Consider the following 20,597-nt stretch of genomic DNA (forward strand, 5'->3'; position numbering starts at 1 on the left):
TCTGCCTCAGCTCTAACATTCAAAACATTTGCTAGACCACATAGAAGCATTTTACATTCTCAGAGAATCACTGTCACCGTCATAAGATGCTGAAGTTTACTTCAACTCAAACAACTAAATAACTTGTACAATTCTTTTCTGAGAATCAACAAGTGTTGTGAGTAGTAAACAAAAACAATTCTGAGAGGCAATGTAGTGTGATATTGAACTCTCAAGGATTCGGCAGCCATTTCCGTACCTTTAATTACGTTGGAGTTGAACGCATTTGTGTGTTGTACTGCTTTCTTTGTGTGTTGTACTGCTTTCTTTGTGTGTTGTACTGCTTTCTTTGTGTGTTGTACTGCTTTCTTTGTGTGTTGTACTGCTTTCTTTGTGTGTTGTACTGCTTTCTTTGTGTGTTGTACTGCTTTCTTTGTGTGTTGTACTGCTTTCTTTGTGTGTTGTACTGCTTTCTTTGTGTGTTGTACCGCTTTCTTTGTGTGTTGTACCGCTTTCTTTGTGTGTTGTACTGCTTTCTTTGTGTGTTGTACCGCTTTCTACAGGAAAGTTATTGAGATCTATCTCCCTCTTTGTTTTTGTCTCTGTCGCTGTCTCTCTTTTTTGTCTCCAGTCAAACTTCCTGGCAGTAAGATATATATCCATCCACACACCTATGAGGATCCTAACCAGGCGGTCAGAGACTTTGCCAAAGAGATTGATGCTTCCAGCATCAGTATAGAGAGAGTCATCGGAGCGGGTGAGTGATCCCTGAGTGGCCCTTACCTAGATCCTTGTGGGACACCAATGGTGCAGTCAAGAGCAGTCTGATTATTAATCAGTCACGCAGACACTTTGAAATGGGCATTTTACATTCAATGTGTATGTGTAATGTGGGAGAGTTTGAGGAGTTGAGTGTGATTACTAATGCTGTATACACTAAGTATACCAAACATTAGGAACACCTTCTTAATATTGAGTTGCACCCCTTTTGCCCCCAGAACAGACTCAATTCATTGGGGCATGGACTCTACAAGGTGTCAAAATAATTCCACAGGGATGCTGGCCCATGTTGACTCCAATGGTATCCATAGTTGTGTCAAGTTGGCTGGAAGTGCTTTGGGTGGTGAACCATTCTTGATACACACAGGAAACTGTTGACTGTGAAAAACCCAGCAGCGTTGTAGTTCTTGACATAACATGGTGCACCTGGCACCTAATACCATACCGTTCAAAGGCACTTAAATATTTTGTCTTGCCCATTCATCCTCAGAATGGCACACATGCACAATCCTTGTCTCAATTTTCTCAAAGCTTAAAAATCCTTATTTATTCTGTCACCTCCCCTTCCTCTACACTGATTGAAGTGGATTTAACAAGTGACATCAATAAGGGATCATAGCTTTCACCTGGATTCACCTGGTCAGTATATGTCATGGAAAGAGCAGGTGTCCTTAATGTTTTGTTCACTCAGTGTATGTGTGTATTGAGAATGAGTTTTGGGAGCTGTGTAGTTATTTATACTGTGGGTATCTGTGTGTGTTGTAGGTGAGTTTGGGGAGGTGTGTAGTTATTGATATTGTGTTTATCTATGTGCGTTGTAGGTGAGTTTGGGGAGGTGTGTAGTGGTTGTCTTCGACTCCAGGGGAAGAGGGAGATCTACGTGGCCATAAAGAGTCTGAAGGCAGGATACGCTGACAAACAGAGGCGGGACTTCCTCTCTGAGGCCAGCATCATGGGACAGTTCGACCACCCAAACATCATCAGACTGGAGGGTGTGGTCACACGATGTGAGTGATTGACAGCTACTTTGACTAATCTAAGCAGAGATTGTCCATCACCACACAGTATTTCACCTATTCCTTTAGATATGGCTATTGTTTGCTTTGGATCATGTATTGTGTGTGCATGTATGTGTGTAACGTACCTATGTGTGAGAGAGACAGCTGTGCTCTTAATGAGAATCAGACCTGACCCTCGACCAGGTAGAGGCTCCAGTTACCATGGCAGCCCATGCTGTTGATGTGTCTGTTTGTGTGTGCGTATACGTGTAGGTACAAGGGGCACATGTTTACTAGTGCTTGTTATTACATTAGAGAAAGAGTGTTTGGATGTGATAGGTGATTTAGAAAAGACAGAACACACAGAGACACAGACACAACCTTCCTGACAGATCACTATCACCATCACTGTCACTCCATCCTCTCTCTCTCTCTCTCTCTCTCTCTCTCTCTCTCTCTCTCTCTCTCTCTCTCCCTCTCTCTCTCTCTCTCCCTCTATCCCTCGCGCCCTCTCTCTCTCTCTCTATTTCTCTCTCTCAAAACACGCTTGTATCATTTCCAAACACTTAGCTCAGCACAGTATTTATATACAATGCATCACTTACTTGGCTTAATGGTGCATCTTCTGTCTGCACTGACATTCTAAGCCTGTAGGACGGTAACTTATCAATATATATATATGAATGTCACTAAATATAAATGCCTATATAAATGCCCACCCTCTCCACCATGTCTACAACCCAGTCTCCCCCATGTCTACAACCCAGTCAACCCCATGTCTCCCCCATGTCTACAACCCAGTCTCCCCCATGTCTACAACCCAGTCTCCCCCCAGTCTCCCCATGTTTCCAACCCAGTCTCCCCCATGTCTCCAACCCAGTCTCCCCCCAGTCTCCCCCATGTCTACAACCCAGTCTCCCCCAGTCTCCCCATGTTTCCAACCCAGTCTCCCCCATGTCTCCAACCCAGTCTCCCCCATGTCTCCAACCCAGTCTCCCCATGTCTCCAACCCAGTCTCCCCATGTCTCCCCCATGTCTCCAACCCAGTCTCCCCATGTCTCCAACCCAGTCTCCCCATGTCTCCCCCATGTCTCCAACCCAGTCTCCCCCCAGTCTCCCCCATGTCTCCAACCCAGTCTCCCCCCGTCTCCCCCATGTCTCCAACCCAGTCTCCCCCCAGTCTCCCCCATGTCTCCAACCCAGTCTCCCCCCAGTCACCCCCCCAGTCTCCCCATGTCTCTACCCCAGTCTCCCCCGTTCTCCCCCCGTCTCCCCCATGTCTCCACCCCAGTCTCCCCCCGTCTCCCCCATGTCTCCACCCCAGTCTCTCCCCGTCTCCCCCATGTCTTCACCCCAGTCTCCCCCCGTCTCCCCCATGTCTCCACCCCAGTCTCCCCCCGTCTCCCCCATGTCTCCACCCCAGTCTCCCCCCGTCTCCCCCATGTCTCCACCCCAGTCTCCCCCATGTCTCCAACCCAGTCTCCCCCAGTCAACCCCCCCAGTCTCACCATGTCTCCCCCATGTCTCCACCCCAGTCTCCCCCTGTCTCCCCCATGTCTCCACCCCAGTCTCCTCCTTCTCCCCCATGTCTCCACCCCAGTCTCCCCCCGTCTCCCCCATGGCCTCCCATGCCCCCCCCTCCCCCGCAGGTCTCCCCTTATTCTAAGATTTGTAAACCATTAATGAAAAATAAAACACTACTATATCTTGATTAGATACGTTTTTTTTACATTATAATTTAATTATTATTTTTTATTTATGTTTTATTTAAGCAGGTAGGCTAGTTGAGAACAAGATGTGACCTGGCCAAGATAAAGCAAAGTAGTTCGACACATACAACACAGAGTTACACATGGAATAAACAAAAATACAATCAATAATACAGTATAAAAATCTATATACAGCATGTGCAAATGAGGGAGGATAAGAGAGGTAAGGCAATAAGTAGGCCATGGTGGCAAAGTAATTACAATATAGCAATTAAACACTGGAATGGTAGGATGTGCAGAAGATGAATGTGCAATTTGAGATACTGGGGTGCAAAGGAGCAAGATAAATAAATAAATACAGTATGGGGATGACGTAGATTGGATGGGCTATGTACAGATGGGCTTTGTACAGGTGCAGTGATTTGTGAGCTGATCTGACAGCTGGTGCTTAAAGCTAGTGAGGGAGGTAAGAGTCTCCAGCTTCAGAGATTTTTGCAGTTCGTTCCAGTCATTGGCAGCAGAGAACTGGAAGAAGAGGCGGCCAAAGGAAGAATTGGCTTTGGGGTTGACCAGTGAGATATACCTGCTGGAGCGAGTGCTACGGGTGGGTGCTGCTATGGTGACCAGTGAGCTGAGATAAGGGGGGACTTTACCTAGCAGGGTCTTGTAGATGACCTGAAGTATTCTAATGATTCAAACTCGTTCAAATTGGTTGTTGATAATTGCTAGACAATCCTTTTCAGGTCTTGCCATGTTTTTTACCCATCGACTAGACCAACAGGTACCCTTCTTTGCAAGGCATTGGAAAACCTCCCTGTACTTTGTGGTTAAATCTATGTTTGAAATTCACATCTGTGAGACCTTACAGATTATTGTATGTGTGGGCTACAGAGATGAGGTAGTCTTTAAAAAATAATGTTAAACAGTCCATGCAAGTTATTATGTGACTTGTTAAGTACATTTTTACTCTAGAACTTATTTAGGATTGGCATAACAAATGTTTTGAATCCTGAAGACATTTCAGCTTTAAATGTTTTATTAATTTGTACAAATGTTGAAAAGCATAATTCCACTTTCACATGGTGGGGAATTGTGTGAAGGCCATTGAGAGAAAAAAACAGACTGTAATCCTTTTAATGTTCATGCGGTAACACAAGAAAATGTGGAAAAAGTCAAGGGGTGTGAATACTTTCTGAAAGCACTGTAGGTCTCACAACAAAATAACGAATGCATATGCATAACCCCATCATGAATATTAATAATTCACCGAGTTAATTGGATGTGTTTTTTATCTTCATGAATATTCAGTAACGTGCAAATGAAAGCTGAAAATCACTCTGCATTTCTTAATCATTTTTTATTTTATATCTCTCTCTCTCTCTAATTAGAGATGATAATTTTGACCTTTGCTTGGCTGGGTTGGAGTGGTTTGTAGAACTATTAGCAGAATAAATCAGAATTGCTTTTCATTCCACAGGCACAGGTTGGTAATTGCTGCTCTTTTCTCTCAGAAGTAGCATTTTAATGCACTGTGAAACATAAACCAAGCACACACACACACACACACACACACACACACACACACACACACACACACACACACACACACACACACACACACACACACACACACAGACACACAGACACACAGACACACAGACACACATACACTGACACACACAGACACAGACACAGACACACACAGACACAGACACACACCAACAGACACGCACACACAGACACACACACTACACACACAGACACACAGACACGCACACACAGACACACAAACACACAAACACGTACACACAGACACACACAGAAACACACACACACACAGACAGACACACAAACACACACACAGACACAGACACACACACACACAGAGACAGACACGCACACACAGGCACGCACACACAGACTCAGACACACACAGACACGCAAACATGCACACACAGACACACACACACAGACACACATCCAGCATCCAGACAGACACACAGACACACACACGTCCAGACACACACACACACACACACAGACACACGCACACACAGACACAGACACACAAACACGCACACACAGACACACACACACATCCAGACACACACACACACAGACACACACACACATTGGGTTGGAGACACACAGACACGCACACACTGACACACGACAAACACACACACACACACACATAACTTTCTCACTCATCTTTATTTACGATTCATTCAGGATTATACGTAGAGATGGTCATCCACATGAATGTAGAATTCTTCTTAAACATATTATATTCTTATTTACAATAAAACTCCAAAATGACACAATACCTCATTTACCATTCATTTCTATCGGGCACAAAATAATCTGAAACACAACAAAAACAAACAGCAAATGCATCACAAGCTTGATGTGGTCATTGCGTGCTATTAATATGGAACCAAATACAACCATTTTGACTACTTTGATACTCATACAGGTGAATTTGGCTTAATACTTTTGGTCACCAAAGATGGGGGGACTATATACAAAAAGTTTAGTAAATTCTCAACGGTTCACCTGATATGGATGAAAATACCCTCAAATTAAAGCTATAGTCATTGTCATTGTATCATTACAAATCCAATGGAATGGAGCACAGAGCCAAAACAACAGAAATGTGTCACTGTCCCAATCATTTTGAAGCTCACTGTATGTGAGTTTGAGTGTGTGTGTTTGTGTCCCTGTGTGTAGATGTGTATGTGTGAGAGCCTTCTGTCCTGGTATTCTAATGAGAGCCTGCTGTCCTGGTATTCTAATGAGAACCTTCTGTCCTGCTGTCCTGGTATTCTAATGAGAGCCTTCTATCCTGCTGTTCTGGTATTCTATTGGGGGCCTTCTATCCTGCTGTCCTGGTATTCTAATGAGAGCCTTCTGTCCTGCTGTCCTGGTATTCTAATGAGAGCCTTCTATCCTGCTGCCCTGGTATTCTAATGAGAGCCTTCTATCCCGCTGTCCTGGTATTCTAATGAGAGCCTTCTGTCCTGCTGTCCTGGTATTCTAATGAGAGCCTGCTGTCCTGGTATTCTAATGAGAACCTTCTATCCTGCTGTCCTGGTATTCTAATGAGAGCCTTCTATCCTGCTGTCCTGATATTCTAATGAGAGCCTTCTGTCCTGCTGTCCTGGTATTCTAATGAGAACCTTCTATCCTGCTGCCCTGGTATTCTAATGAGAGCCTTCTATCCCGCTGTCCTGGTATTCTAATGAGAGCCTTCCATCTCGCTGTCCTGGTATTCTAATGAGAGCCTTCTGTCCGGGTATTCTAATGAGAGCCTTCTGTCCTGGTATTCTAATGAGAGCCTTCTATCCTGGTATTCTAATGAGAGCCTTCTATCCTGGTATTCTAATGAGAGCCTTCTGTCCTGGTATTCTAATGAGAGGCTTATATCCTGGTATTCTAATGAGAGCCTTCTACCCTGATATCCTGGTATTCTAATGAGAGCCTGCATGTCTTTCTGTGATTGCTGCCATTGTTATGGAAATGAGATCGCCGCACACAAAGAGAACGAGAGAGGGAATTGACCTTTTCTCCGCGAATTGGAAAAGTGCTGCATGAAATATCTCTCTCCATCTGTCCTTTTATCTATTTATCCTTTCTTTATAAGCCTCACATAATCGCTGCGGCAATCGGCTCATCTGGAAATCCTACAATTAGGTACACCTCGTCATCTCATCTGCCGGCTATCTATCTAATACGTTCTCTCTCAGCACCTGGTTAAGGCCTGCTCTATTCTCTCCCCTAATCTGTTATCCTGTATTTGGGTAAAGTAGTTATGCATTTGGAGGCTCTCCTTTGTGTGGAGAGTAATGTTAGTTTAAACACTCTTTGTGTGGTGAATTTATTGGAGATTTGATGTGTTTCTGTCTCTCACTTTATGCTCCTCCAGCCGTACGAAGAGATCCATATGCTCTCACACATAGTAGTAATATTTTAGTTAAAACCCCTCTATCTGAATCAATATGCAGTTAACAATCTCCAGTTAACATTCCATGTTGTTTCTCAAGCTAGAACACTTACACAGTGGACAGATCAGCACTGTGGTGTACGAGGTTGACTGAGGCGATAGGAGGCCAGTTCTCTCATTAAAAGCATGTGTTAATGAAGTGCTGTTAAAAACACAAACTCCTGGATCCATTTTACACTGCTGCTCTCACACCAGGCAGAAGATCAATAGGCAATCTGCAATTCTGCTCACTGCAAATAAACTGGGCTGGACACTGAGCATCACACACACATCAGATACAAACATCAGCCTACACATATTTAAACATTCTTCAGCACATGCAAATAGAGAGCACCTCTCTTTCCCAGTCACACCACACAAATACACACAGCATTTTGTTCATTTTGCAGACACACTTATCCAGTGCACACTTATCCATGCTCAAGTGCACAGCAGCAGATTTTTCACCTAGTCATCTCGGGGACTTGAACCAGTGACCTTTTGGTTACCCGCCCAACACTCTTAACTGCTAGGCTACTTGCCGCCCTCACACACACATACCATTTCTTTACCAGTGCTGCAGTGTTATCCCATCACTGCTGAGTGCCATCATATAGTCCTGATCGTCAGAGCTCTTTGTTTCTGTCAGGTGCTTGTTTACTGGCTCTGTTACAAAAGCTACTATTACCGCTCTGAGTTAGAAACTGGACGTACACATCGACACCAGAAGCAATCAGACAACCTTGGCTCTTTAGAAGATATTAAAGTTGAAAGCCTTGAAAACAGCTAATTTATGAGATAATGGGGCTACACACAACTTATCTTCGACCGAGTGGTATTCCTTCATTCTGTTGGTTTGAAGTGTCTCTATCTTTACGCATCTTAATGAATGTCTCTTTATTTTGGCTGAAGGGAATGTGTTTCTGTAGGGTCTTAAGAACAGGGCTTCATTTAACACAGCAGAGAGGCGATACTCCACAGGGTTGATACTCCAACAGAGAGAGGTAAAATGTGGCAACCTGACCGTGTGTGTTTGGAGGAGGGCTTTATGTGCGTGTCTGGCATGCGATTCAGTCTCAAGACGTGGTCAATGGGGTCTATTGTAGGGGATCAGAGTGACAGAGGGAGGGAGAGATAGACAGACAGAGGGGAGTGTGTGTGTGGTTTGGTGTTAACTCCCTGGGATCTTGTCATGCTAATTCTCCATGGCAGGAGTCCAGATGAAGACTTCAGAAAGCAGAGGAATTATAGACCAATAGGATAATGAATGAAGGACTGGACTCGTCAACTGAACAGTGAAGTTTTCTCAAGGGTTTCACAGCGGTCAGAGCTGGGAACCACAATGAAACACTCATCCCATTATATTTGTAGTTAGGGAAGCTCTTTGCTTTTGCACACACACCTTTATTCAAGAACATTCTTTCTTGTATTTTCCTCAAACCTTGAGCTCCCCAGTTGTATCACAGTTGTCTGTCTGTCTGTCTGTCTGTCTGTCTGTCTGTCTGTCTGTCTGTCTGTCTGTCTGTCTGTCTGTCTGTCTGTCTGTCTGTCTGTCTGTCTGTCTGTCTGTCTGTCTGTCTGTCTGTCTGCCTGCCTGCCTGCCTGCCTGCCGGCCGCTCGTCTGTCAATCTCACACATACACACACGTGTCTGTCTATCTGTTAGGTAAGGGGGACGGGCTGTTAGCTGTCAGACCTCTATTTTGGTACGGATCAATCCCACAGCGCCTTTCATCTGTCCCTTTCGATAGAGCAGTCACATGACACACTTCTCTGCAGGACAGCCTCAAAATCAGAGGCTCGTCCTGCAATCGATACACACACACCCTCTGGCCTAGTCTCTGGTGGCAGTGTCCCGTTTGACAGCCACATTAGTCTAACGGATCAAAGTGAAAGGGAATTGGATTTTCCTCTGCTGGGGGTGAGGATAGGCATTTATCAGTGTGTGTGTTTTTTGTGTGCCATTTATCTCAGTGAGATAGTGATTTCATTTACGGTGATGTATCACCGTCTTTACCCAGTATAGAGCTGTAGGGCTCCCAGTGATGTTACTGACCTCCCCTGACAACCCATCTCCCCCTCCCTCCACCCCCTCTTCCACCTCCCCTCTCCCTCCTTCCCTCTCCCTCCTCTCGCCCTCCTCTCCTTCCCCTTCCTCCCCCTCTCCTTCCCCCTGTCTTCCTCTTCTCCCTCCTCCCCTCTCCCTCCTCCCCCTCTCCATCCTCACCTACCTCTCACTTATTTTATTCTGTATTTCTCTCCCCTGCCCTTCTCCCCTGACAACCATATTCTCCCCCATACCCTCTCCACTCTCACCCCAATCTCACCCTTCTCCCTCCTCTTTCAATCTTCACCTGTCTTTCCTCACTTCTCTTACCCTGTCTCACACCTCCCCCACATCTCCTCCTCTTTCTTCCCCATCTCTCACCTTCCTTGTTCAACCCACTTCCTCCTCCCGTCCTTTCCTCCCTCTCTCTCTCTCTCTCTCGAATCCCATCTCCCTCCATCTCCTCCTCCCATCTCCCTCCAACTCCTCTCTCCTCCTTTCCTCCCTCTCCTTCCATCTCCCTCCTTCTCCTACCTTCTTATCTCTGCCCGGTTCTTCCCAGCATCTCTGATTGGAGAAATGTGGCCTATTCATCACCATTGACACAGTAGTATGGTAGTATTGGCTGTGTTTACAAACTGTACCACACACAGTGTGTGTGTGTGTGTGTGTGTGTGTGTGTGTGTGTGTGTGTGTGTGTGTGTGTGTGTGTGATTGGAACCACATTCCCTTCTCTGGCTATAGGAGGTGTCGTCTGTGGGGGGCCATGTAAGGAAACAGGGACTACTGTGCGGGCCAGTGCGGGCACTTTGTTAATCATTTGTAAGCCACCAGGAGCCGGGCGGGGAATCAGACCTGTCAATCAATCACACTGTTTACCCCCTTCCCTCAACACACACAGGTGTTCAATACCCCCCCCCCCCCCCCCCCCACCCTAGCCCAAAAGGCTGATCAGTATTCATGAGATCTCAAGAGACAGCCCTCTGCACACAGACACACACACACACACACACACACACACACACACACACACACACCCTTGTGGATTGGCCCACAGTAATTATCTTCTGGTGTTTATGGAAGGCCCTGATTAGAAGCTGTCACTGTGAATGATGATGACATGCCATGATGTACCCCAGAGAGAGAGAGAGAGAGGGAGAGAGGAGGGAGAGAGAGGGAGAGAGGAGGGAGAGAGAGGGAGGGGAGATAGGTGGGAGAGAGGGAGAAAGACTAAATGAGATTGGTCTCCACTGTGACTATTTACTTCTCCTGTCTTTCCTCTCTTCCCATCTATGTGGAATGTTGTTCTGTTCTGTGTTGTTCTTTATTTTTTTGTGTCCTCAGATAAGCCAGTATGTATGTATTGTGTTCTGTGTTGTTGTGTATTTTTCTGTGTCCTCAGATAAGCCAGTATATATGTTTTGTGTTCTGTGTTGTTCTGTATTGTTCTGTGTCCTCAGATAAGCCAGTATTTGTGTTCTGTATTGTTCTGTGTCCTCAGATAAGCCAGTATATATGTATTGTGTTATGTGTTGTTCTGTGTCCTCAGATAAGCCAGTATATATGTTTTGTGTTCTCTATTGTTCTGTGTCCTCAGATAAGCCAGTATACAGTGGGGCAAAAAAGTATTTAGAGAGGCCTGTAATTTTCATCATAGGTACACTTCAACTACGACAGACAAAATGAGAAAAAAAATCCAGAAAATCACATTGTAGGATTTTTAATGAATTTATTTGCAAATTATGGTGGAAAATAAGTATTTGGTTACCTACAAACAAGCAAGATTTCTGGCTCTCACAGACCTGTAACTTCTTCTTTAAGAGGCTCCTCTGCCCTCCACTCGTTACCTGTATTAATGGCACCTGTTTGAACTTGTTATCAGTATAAAAGACACCTGTCCACAACCTCAAACAGTCACACTCCAAACTCCACTATGGCCAAGACCAAAGAGCTGTCAAAGGACACCAGAAACAAAATTGTAGACCTGCACCAGGCTGGGAAATGTGAATCTGCAATAGGTAAGCAGCTTGGTTTGAAGAAATCAACTGTGGGAGCAATTATTAGGAAATGGAAGACCTACAAGACCACTGATAATCTCCCTCGATCTGGGGCTCCACGCAAGATCTCACCCCATGGGGTCAAAATTATCACAAGAACGGTGAGCAAAAATCCCAGAACCACACGGGGGGACCTAGTGAATGACCTGCAGAGAGCTGAGACCAAAGTAACAAAGCCTACCATCAGTAACACACTAAGCCGCCAGGGACTCAAATCCTGCAGTGCCAGACGTGTCCCCCTGCTTAAGCCAGTACATGTCCAGGCCCGTCTGAAGTTTGCTAGAGAGCATTTGGATGATCCAGAAGAAGATTGGGAGAATGTCATATGGTCAGATGAAACCAAAATATAACTTTTTGGTAAAAACTCAACTTGTCGTGTTTGGAGGACAAAGAATGCTGAGTTTCATCCAAAGAACACCATACCTACTGTGAAGCATGGGGGTGGAAACATCATGCTTTGGGGCTGTTTTTCTGCAAAGGGACCAGGACGACTGATCCGTGTAAAGGAAATAATTATTGGGCCATGTATCATGAGATTTTGAGTGAAAACCTCCTTCCATCAGCAAGGGCATTGAAGATGAAATGTGGCTGGGTCTTTCAGCATGACAATGATCCCAAACACACGGAAAGTCCGTGTTGCCCAGCAACAGCCCCAAAACATCACTGCTCTAGAGGAGATCTGCATGGAGGAATGGGCCAAAACACCAGCAACAGTGTGTGAAAACCTTACAGAAAACGTTTGACCTCTGTCATTGCCAACAAAGGGTATATAACAAAGTCTTGAGATAAACTTTTGTTAATGACCAAATACTTATTTTCCACCATAATTTGCAAATAAATTCATTAAAATTCCTAAAATGTGATTTTCTGGATTTTTTCTCTCTCACTTTGTCTGTCATAGTTGAAGTGTACCTATGATGAAAATTACAGGCCTCTCTCATCTTTTTAAGTGGGAGAACTTGCACAATTGGTGGCTGACTAAATACTTTTTTGTCCCACTGTATATGTATTGTGTTCTGTGTTGTTCTGTATTGTTCTGTGTCCTCAGATAAACCAGTATATATGTATTGTGTTCTGTGTTGTTCTGTATTGTTCTGTGTCCTCAGATAAACCAGTAGATATGTATTGTGTTCTGTGTTGTTCTGTGTCCTTAGATAAGCCAGTATATATGTATTGTGTTCTGTGTTGTTCTGTGTCCTCAGATTAGCCAGTATATATGTATTGTGTTCTGTGCATTAATGTAATGTGTTGTTCTTTCTCTTCTCAGGTAAGCCAGTGATGATCATCACAGAATTTATGGAGAATGGATCCCTAGATACCTTTCTCAAGGTTAGTTGGGGTTTTAGACTGGGTTTCCGAATAAGCACTTTGACTTCAGCTGATCTAAAAAGTGCTTTATAAATACATTTTTATTGAATTTATTGAGTTTGTTCCACACTCACACACTCACTCACTCACACTCTCTCTCTCTACCCACTTAGTCATTCTGCCTGTATATTAAGACAGTCTGAAGCTTGTGCTGCTCCATAGTGTTTGAAGATCTCTCCTGATTGAAACAGGGATGGAAAGTAATAGAAAGTGATTGTAGAGAAACTACTAGTTCCTCATTCAGTCTTTTCAGTTCTGACAGAACACCACTCAACCCCACTGGCCTCACTCCTACTGAAGGATTTCACAATAACATCTGTGGAGGACAGATTCACTCACAAACCCACCCATCAATAATGTTTAGAGTTGCCCTTGGTATATATAGCTGAACCAGCAGATAACCCTGAGTGTTATGTCCACCTCCCCACTCCTATATCCATCCACTAGACCGTAATCCTGTTATAGCTAGCTTACGTTATCTCACAGCAATATCCACCCACGTCATCTCCTGTTCTACCACAAACACACAATACACACATGCACACACATACACACACAAAGGCATGCATACACACAAGCACGCACACAGACACACACATACACACCAGTTCTCTCTCATTCTCAGAGCAATATCCATCTACACTACCGGTCAAAAGTTTTAGAACACCTACTCATTCAAGGGTTTTTCTTTATTTTTACTACTTTCTCCATTGTAGAATAATAGTGAAGACATCACAACTATGAAATAACACGCAGGGAATCAAGTAGTAACCAGAAAAGTGGAAAACAAATCAAAATATATTTTATATTTAAGATTCTTCAAATAGCCGCTCTTTGACTTGATGACAGCTTTGCACACCAGTGGCATTCTCTCAACCAGCTTCATGAGGTAGTCACCTGGAATGCATGTCAATTAACAGGTGTGCCTTCTTAAAAGTTAAGTTTCTGTCCTTCTTAATGCCTTTGAGCAAATCATTTGTGTTGTGACATGGTGGGGGGTATACAGAAGATAGCCCTATTTGGTAAAACACCAAGTCCATATTATGGCAAGAGCAGCTCAAATAAGCAAAGAGAAATGACAGTCCATCATTACTTTAAGACATGACGGCAGTCAATACGGAACATTTCAAGAACTTTTAACGTTTCTTCAAGCGCAGTCGCAAAAACCATCAAGCGCTATGATGAATCTGGCTCTCATGAGGACCGCCACAGGAAAGGAAGACCCAGAGTTACCTCTGCTGCAGAGGATAAGTTCATTAGAGTTACCAAACTCAGAAATTGCAGCCCAAATAAATGCTCCAAAGAGTTCAAGTAACAGACACATCTCAACATCAACTGTTCAGAGGAGACTGTGTGAATCAGGCCTTCATGGTCCAATTGCTGCAAAGAAACCACTACTAAAAGAACACCAATAAGAAGAAGAGACTTGTATGGGCCAAGAAACATGAGCAATGGACATTAGACCGGTGGAAATTTGTCCTTCGGTCTGAAGTCCAAATTGGAGATTTTTGGTTCCAACCGCCGTGTCTTACACGCCTCCAGGCAGTGTAAGGGCTATTTTACCAAGAAGGAGAGTGATGGAGTGCTGCATCAGATGACCTGACTTCCACAATCACCTGACCTCAACCAAATTGAGATGGTTTGTGATGAGTCGGACCGCAGAGTGAAGGAAAAGCAGCCAACGTGGCAAATCCTTCAAGCTGGTTGAGAGAATGCCAAGAGTGTGCAAAGCTGTCATTAAGGCAAAGGGTGGCTACTTTGAAGAATCTCAAATATAAAATATATTTTGATTTGTTTAACACTTTTTTTGGTTACTACATGATTTCATGTATTCTTTTATAGTTTTGTTGCCTTCATTATAATTCTACAATGTTGAAAATAGTCAAAATAATGAAAAACCCTTTGATGAGTAGGTGTTGTAAAACAATGGACTGGTAGTGTATATCCTCTACCGGTGTTTCAGCAGCTGTGGAGCAAGTTAATTAGGTCTTGTTTTGTGAAATGCTGATTGATTGCTCTGTCTCTCTAACCCACAGACTTCCTCCTTTAACAATCTCCTTATAGCACTTCCAGTAAGGGATTTGAGAGAGAAGGGGGGAGTGGGGGTTGGAGAGTGGAAGGGAGGGAGACAGAGGGAGGAGAAAGAAATGGGGTGAGAGAGACAATAAGAAAGAGAGGGAGAGAGGGGTGAAATAGAATGAAAGAGAGAGGGAGAGGGGTGAAAGTGAAATAGAATGAAAGAGAGAGAGAGAGAGAGAGATGCATTGTTTTTGTGACCAGTGCTTCTTCATTGATCTGGGGTCTAATGAAAGCAATGTAACTCTGTGTTTAGCCTATTACCCATAAAACTGATCTCAGAATTATATTGGCTTTTTATGACAGTCATTATGCTCACTACCCAGATCAAACATCGCCAACGCATGTGTGTGTGTGTGTGTGTGTGTGTGTGTGTGTGTGTGTGTGTGTGTGTGTTTGAGAGAGCAGTCTTCTTTCTCTTCCCTGTCAGTTTTCATCATCATTTAGCCAGATTATCGTGGAGGGGATTGGGCTCCACTTAAAGAGAACTGTATCTGTATTGCGGTAATGAGAGTGGTAACAGTGGTGATCTGTTCTCAGTGATACAGCCTGCTGTATATTAGTAGAGGAACTGTGGAGAAGGATTTATGAGATAGAGTCAGGCTGGGGGTGTTATTCACAGAGCAGGACTGCTGTGGTGGTAACACAATGTGCATATGTGTGTTCAATGAAATTCAAGCCAATTCAATAAACTTTATTGTTCCCCAAGGGTAAATTGTTGCTGGGGTGATGGTGACAACACCGACAGAACATACAACAGCGAACATCTCTCTCTCTCTCTCTCCATTTCTCTCCCACCCTTCTTTCTCTCTGTCTCTCCCTCTCCCTCTTTCCAATAGAAACAAGACGGTCAGTTCACAGTGATCCAGCTGGTGGGCATGCTGCGGGGCATTGCGTCGGGCATGAAGTACCTGTCTGACATGAGCTACGTTCACCGAGACCTGGCCGCACGCAACATCTTGGTCAACAGCAACCTGGTGTGTAAGGTGTCTGACTTCGGCCTGTCACGAGTACTGGAGGACGACCCTGAGGCAGCATACACCACACAGGTAAGACAGACACACACCATTATAACACACGGGTAAGACAGACACACACCATTATACCACACGGGTAAGACAGACACACACCATTATACCACATGGGTAAGACAGACACACACCATTATACCACACGGGTAAGACAGACACACACCATTATACCACACGGCTAAGACAGACACACACCATTATACCACACAGGTAAGACAGACACACACCATTATACCACACGGATAAGACAGACACACACCATTATACCACACAGGTAAGACAGACACACACCCTTATACCACATGGGTAAGACAGACACACACCCTTATACCACACGGGTAAGACAGACACACACCATTATACCACACGGGTAAGACAGACACACACCATTATACCACATGGGTAAGACAGGCACACACCATTATACCACACGGGTAAGACAGACACACACCCTTATACCACACGGGTAAGACAGACAAACACCATTATACCACATGGGTAAGACAGACACACACCATTATACCACACGGGTAAGACAGACACACACCATTATACCACATGAGTAAGACAGACACACACCCTTTTACCACACAGGTAAGACAGACACACACCCTTATACTACACGGGTAAGAGAACCCAAGAATGTGTTATGCGAAGGATTATTACATTTAAATCCTTGTTTTTGAAAGGCTCATACATGATGGTACAATTGGAATTTGCTTAGACAGTAAATATTTGTATTAAAGTTGTAGCCTTCTGTATGTTAGTGAGGAAGAGAAGGAGAGAGCTTGTTAGTCCATATCAGTGCCCCTGTCCACCCATACTGTGGTATGTTGGTATTTCCTCTCTTACCTCTCTCATCCACCTCAACCCTCATCCCTCTTTTCTAACTTCCTAGCCTTTCTCCTTCTCACATCTCTCTCTCATTTCCTCACTCCCTAGCCTTTCTCATTCTCACCTCTCTCTCATTTCCTCACTCCCTAGCCTTTCTCCTTCTCACCTCTCTCTCCTTTCCTCACTCCCTAGCCTTTCTCCTTCTCACCTCTCGCTCCTTTCCTCACTCCCTAGCCTTTCTCATTCTCACCTCTCTCTCATTTCCTCACTCCCTAGCCTTTCTCCTTCTCACCTCTGTCTCCTTTCCTCACTCCCTAGCCTTTCTCCTTCTCACCTCTCGCTCCTTTCCTCACTTCCTAGTCTCTCATTCTTACCTCTCTCTCCTTTCCTCACTCCCTAGCCTTTCTCCTTCTCAACTCTCTTTCCTTTCCTCTTTCCCCCTTACCCCTTCCCTCCAAATTTCCCCTTTATTCCCTTCTTTTTTTGTGAGAGAAAGAGAGAGAGGGGTAGAATGACAAATCACGCGTGAAACAGCCTGTCAGTCCCTGTTAGCCTAAATTGAGATGAGACGGATCCGTTTCGCCAATATGAAAGCTTTTATGCTGCAGCTACCTAGCATAGCTTGCTGATATTTATCAGACAAGTCAAAGTGAGGCCTATTTCTGGTCCATGTATTTCATGACTCTTGTTTGCTAAAACACCTTGCTACAAGTGCCAACTTTGTTTCAAAGTTTCATCACTTCATTGTAAAGTTACTGTGATTTGTCACATGCTCCGAATAGAACACCTGACAGTGAAATGCTTACTTACAAGGCCTTAATCAACAATGCAGGTTTAAAATAATAATAATAATAATAATAAAAGAGCAGCAGTAAAATAACAGCAGCGAGGCTTTATACAGGTGGTACCGGTACAGAGTCAATATGGAGGCTATATACAGGTGGTACCGATACAGAGTCAATATGGAGGCTATATACAGGGAGTACCGGTACAGAGTCAATATGGAGGCTATATACAGGGAGTACCGGTACAGAGTCAATATGGAGGCTATATACAGGTGGTACCGATACAGAGTCAATATGGAGGCTATATACAGGGAGTACCGGTACAGAGTCAATATGGAGGCTATATACAGGGAGTACCGGTACAGAGTCAATATGGAGGCTATATACAGGTGGTACCGGTACAGAGTCAATATGGAGGCTATATACAGGTGGTACCGATACAGAGTCAATATGGAGGCTATATACAGGGAGTACCGGTACAGAGTCAATATGGAGGCTATATACAGGGAGTACCGGTACAGAGTCAATATGGAGGCTATATACAGGTGGTACCGGTACAGAGTCAATATGGAGGCTATATACAGGTGGTACCGATACAGAGTCAATATGGAGGCTATATACAGGTGGTACCGATACAGAGTCAATATGGAGGCTATATACAGGTGGTGCCGGTACAGAGTCAATGTGGAGGCTATATACAGGGGGTACCGGTACAGAGTCAATGTGGAGGCTATATACAGGTGGTACCGGTACAGAGTCAATGTGGAGGCTATATACAGAGGGTACCGGTACAGAGTCAATGTGGAGGCTATATACAGGGGGTACCGGTACAGAGTCAATGTGGAGGCTATATACAGGTGGTACCGGTACAGAGTCAATGTGGAGGCTATATACAGGTGGTACCGGTACAGAGTCAATATGGAGGCTATATACAGGTGGTACCGGTACAGAGTCAATATGGAGGCTATATACAGGTGGTACCGGTACAGAGTCAATATGGAGGCTATATACAGGTGGTACCGGTACAGAGTCAATATGGAGGCTATATACAGGTGGTACCGGTACAGAGTCAATGTGGAGGCTATATACAGGGGGTACCGGTACAGAGTCAATGTGGAGGCTATATACAGGTGGTACCGGTACAGAGTCAATGTGGAGGCTATATACAGGTGGTACCGGTACAGAGTCAATATGGAGGCTATATACAGGTGGTACCGGTACAGAGTCAATATGGAGGCTATATACAGGTGGTACCGGTACAGAGTCAATATGGAGGCTATATACAGGTGGTACCGGTACAGAGTCAATATGGAGGCTATATACAGGTGGTACCGGTACAGAGTCAATGTGGAGGCTATATACAAGGGGTACCGGTACAGAGTCAATGTGGAGGCTATATACAGGGGGTACCGGTACAGAGTCAATGTGGAGGCTATATACAGGTGGTACCGGTACAGAGTCAATGTGGAGGCTATATACAGGTGGTACCGGTACAGAGTCAATGTGGAGGCTATATACAGGTGGTACCGGTACAGAGTCAATGTGGAGGCTATATACAGGTGGTACCGGTACAGAGTCAATATGGAGGCTATATACAGGTGGTACCGGTACAGAGTCAATATGGAGGCTATATACAGGTGGTACCGGTACAGAGTCAATGTGGAGGCTTTATACAGGTGGTACCGGTACAGAGTCAATATGGAGGCTATATACAGGTGGTACCGGTACAGAGTCAATATGGAGGCTATATACAGGTGGTACCGGTACAGAGTCAATATGGAGGCTATATACAGGTGGTACCGGTACAGAGTCAATGTGGAGGCTATATACAGGTGGTACCGGTACAGAGTCAATATGGAGGCTATATACAGGTGGTACCGGTACAGAGTCAATATGGAGGCTATATACAGGTGGTACCGGTACAGAGTCAATATGGAGGCTATATACAGGGAGTACTGGTACAGAGTCAATATGGAGGCTATATACAGGGAGTACTGGTACAGAGTCAATATGGAGGCTATATACAGGGAGTACTGGTACAGAGTCAATATGGAGGCTATATACAGGTGGTACCGGTACAGAGTCAATATGGAGACTATATACAGGTGGTACCGGTACAGAGTCAATATGGAGGCTATATACAGGTGGTACCGGTACAGAGTCAATGTGGAGGCTATATACAGGTGGTACCGGTACAGAGTCAATGTGGAGACTATATACAGGTGGTACCCGTACACCGGTTAGTTTAGGTAATATATACATGTAGGTAGAGGTAAAGTGGCTCTGCATAGATAATAAACAGAGAGTAGCAGCAGTGTAAATACTCTGGGTAGCCAATTGGTTAGCTCTTCAGGAGTCTAATGGCTTGGGGGTAGAAGTTGTTTGGGGGTAAGAAGCTTTTTTAACCTAGACTTGGCGCTAAGTTAGCCCTTGCCCTGCGGTTTCAGAGTGAACAGTCTATGACTAGGGTTGCTGGAGTTTGAAGCTGAAGCTCTTAACCTGCTCCACTGCAGCCCCGTCGATGAGAATGGGGGAGTGCTCGGTCCTCTTTTTCCTGTAGTCCACAATCATCTCTTTTGTCTTGATCACATTGAGGGAGAGGTTGTTGTCCTGGCACCACACAGTCAGGTCTCTGACCTCCTCCCTATAGGCTGTCTCATTGTTGTCGGTGTTCAGGCCTACCTACCACTGTTGTGTCGTCTGCAAACTTAATGATGGTGTTGGAGTCGTGCCTGGCCATGCAGTAATGAGTGAACAGGGATTACAGGAGGGACTGAGCACGCACCCCTGAGGGACCCCCGTGTTGAGGATCAGCGTGGCAGATGTGTTGTTACCTACCGTTACCACCTGGGGGCGGGCCATCAAGAAGTCCAGGATCCAGTTGCAGAGGGAGGTGTATAGTCCCAGGGTCCTTAATCTCAACTGCGCATCTCGTCTTCAAAAAGAAAGGAA

At 44.7% G+C, this 20,597-nt stretch overlaps 1 protein-coding gene across 2 annotated transcripts in view; it reads left to right on the plus strand.

Annotated features, from left to right (window-relative positions):
• LOC110530656 (ephrin type-A receptor 3) overlaps window positions 1–20,597 on the plus strand; it is a 193,719-nt gene that overhangs the window by 161,605 nt on the left and 11,517 nt on the right. For both annotated transcript variants that reach the window (XM_036986283.1, XM_036986284.1), the window contains exons 12-15: window positions 611–736; window positions 1,581–1,766; window positions 12,819–12,880; window positions 15,835–16,044. In XM_036986283.1, coding sequence (XP_036842178.1) covers window positions 611–736; window positions 1,581–1,766; window positions 12,819–12,880; window positions 15,835–16,044 — 584 coding nt within the window. The remainder of the gene's footprint in view (window positions 1–610; window positions 737–1,580; window positions 1,767–12,818; window positions 12,881–15,834; window positions 16,045–20,597) is intronic.

Source organism: Oncorhynchus mykiss, chromosome 8 (assembly GCF_013265735.2).
Source record: "Oncorhynchus mykiss isolate Arlee chromosome 8, USDA_OmykA_1.1, whole genome shotgun sequence".
Lineage (NCBI taxonomy): Eukaryota > Metazoa > Chordata > Actinopteri > Salmoniformes > Salmonidae > Oncorhynchus > Oncorhynchus mykiss.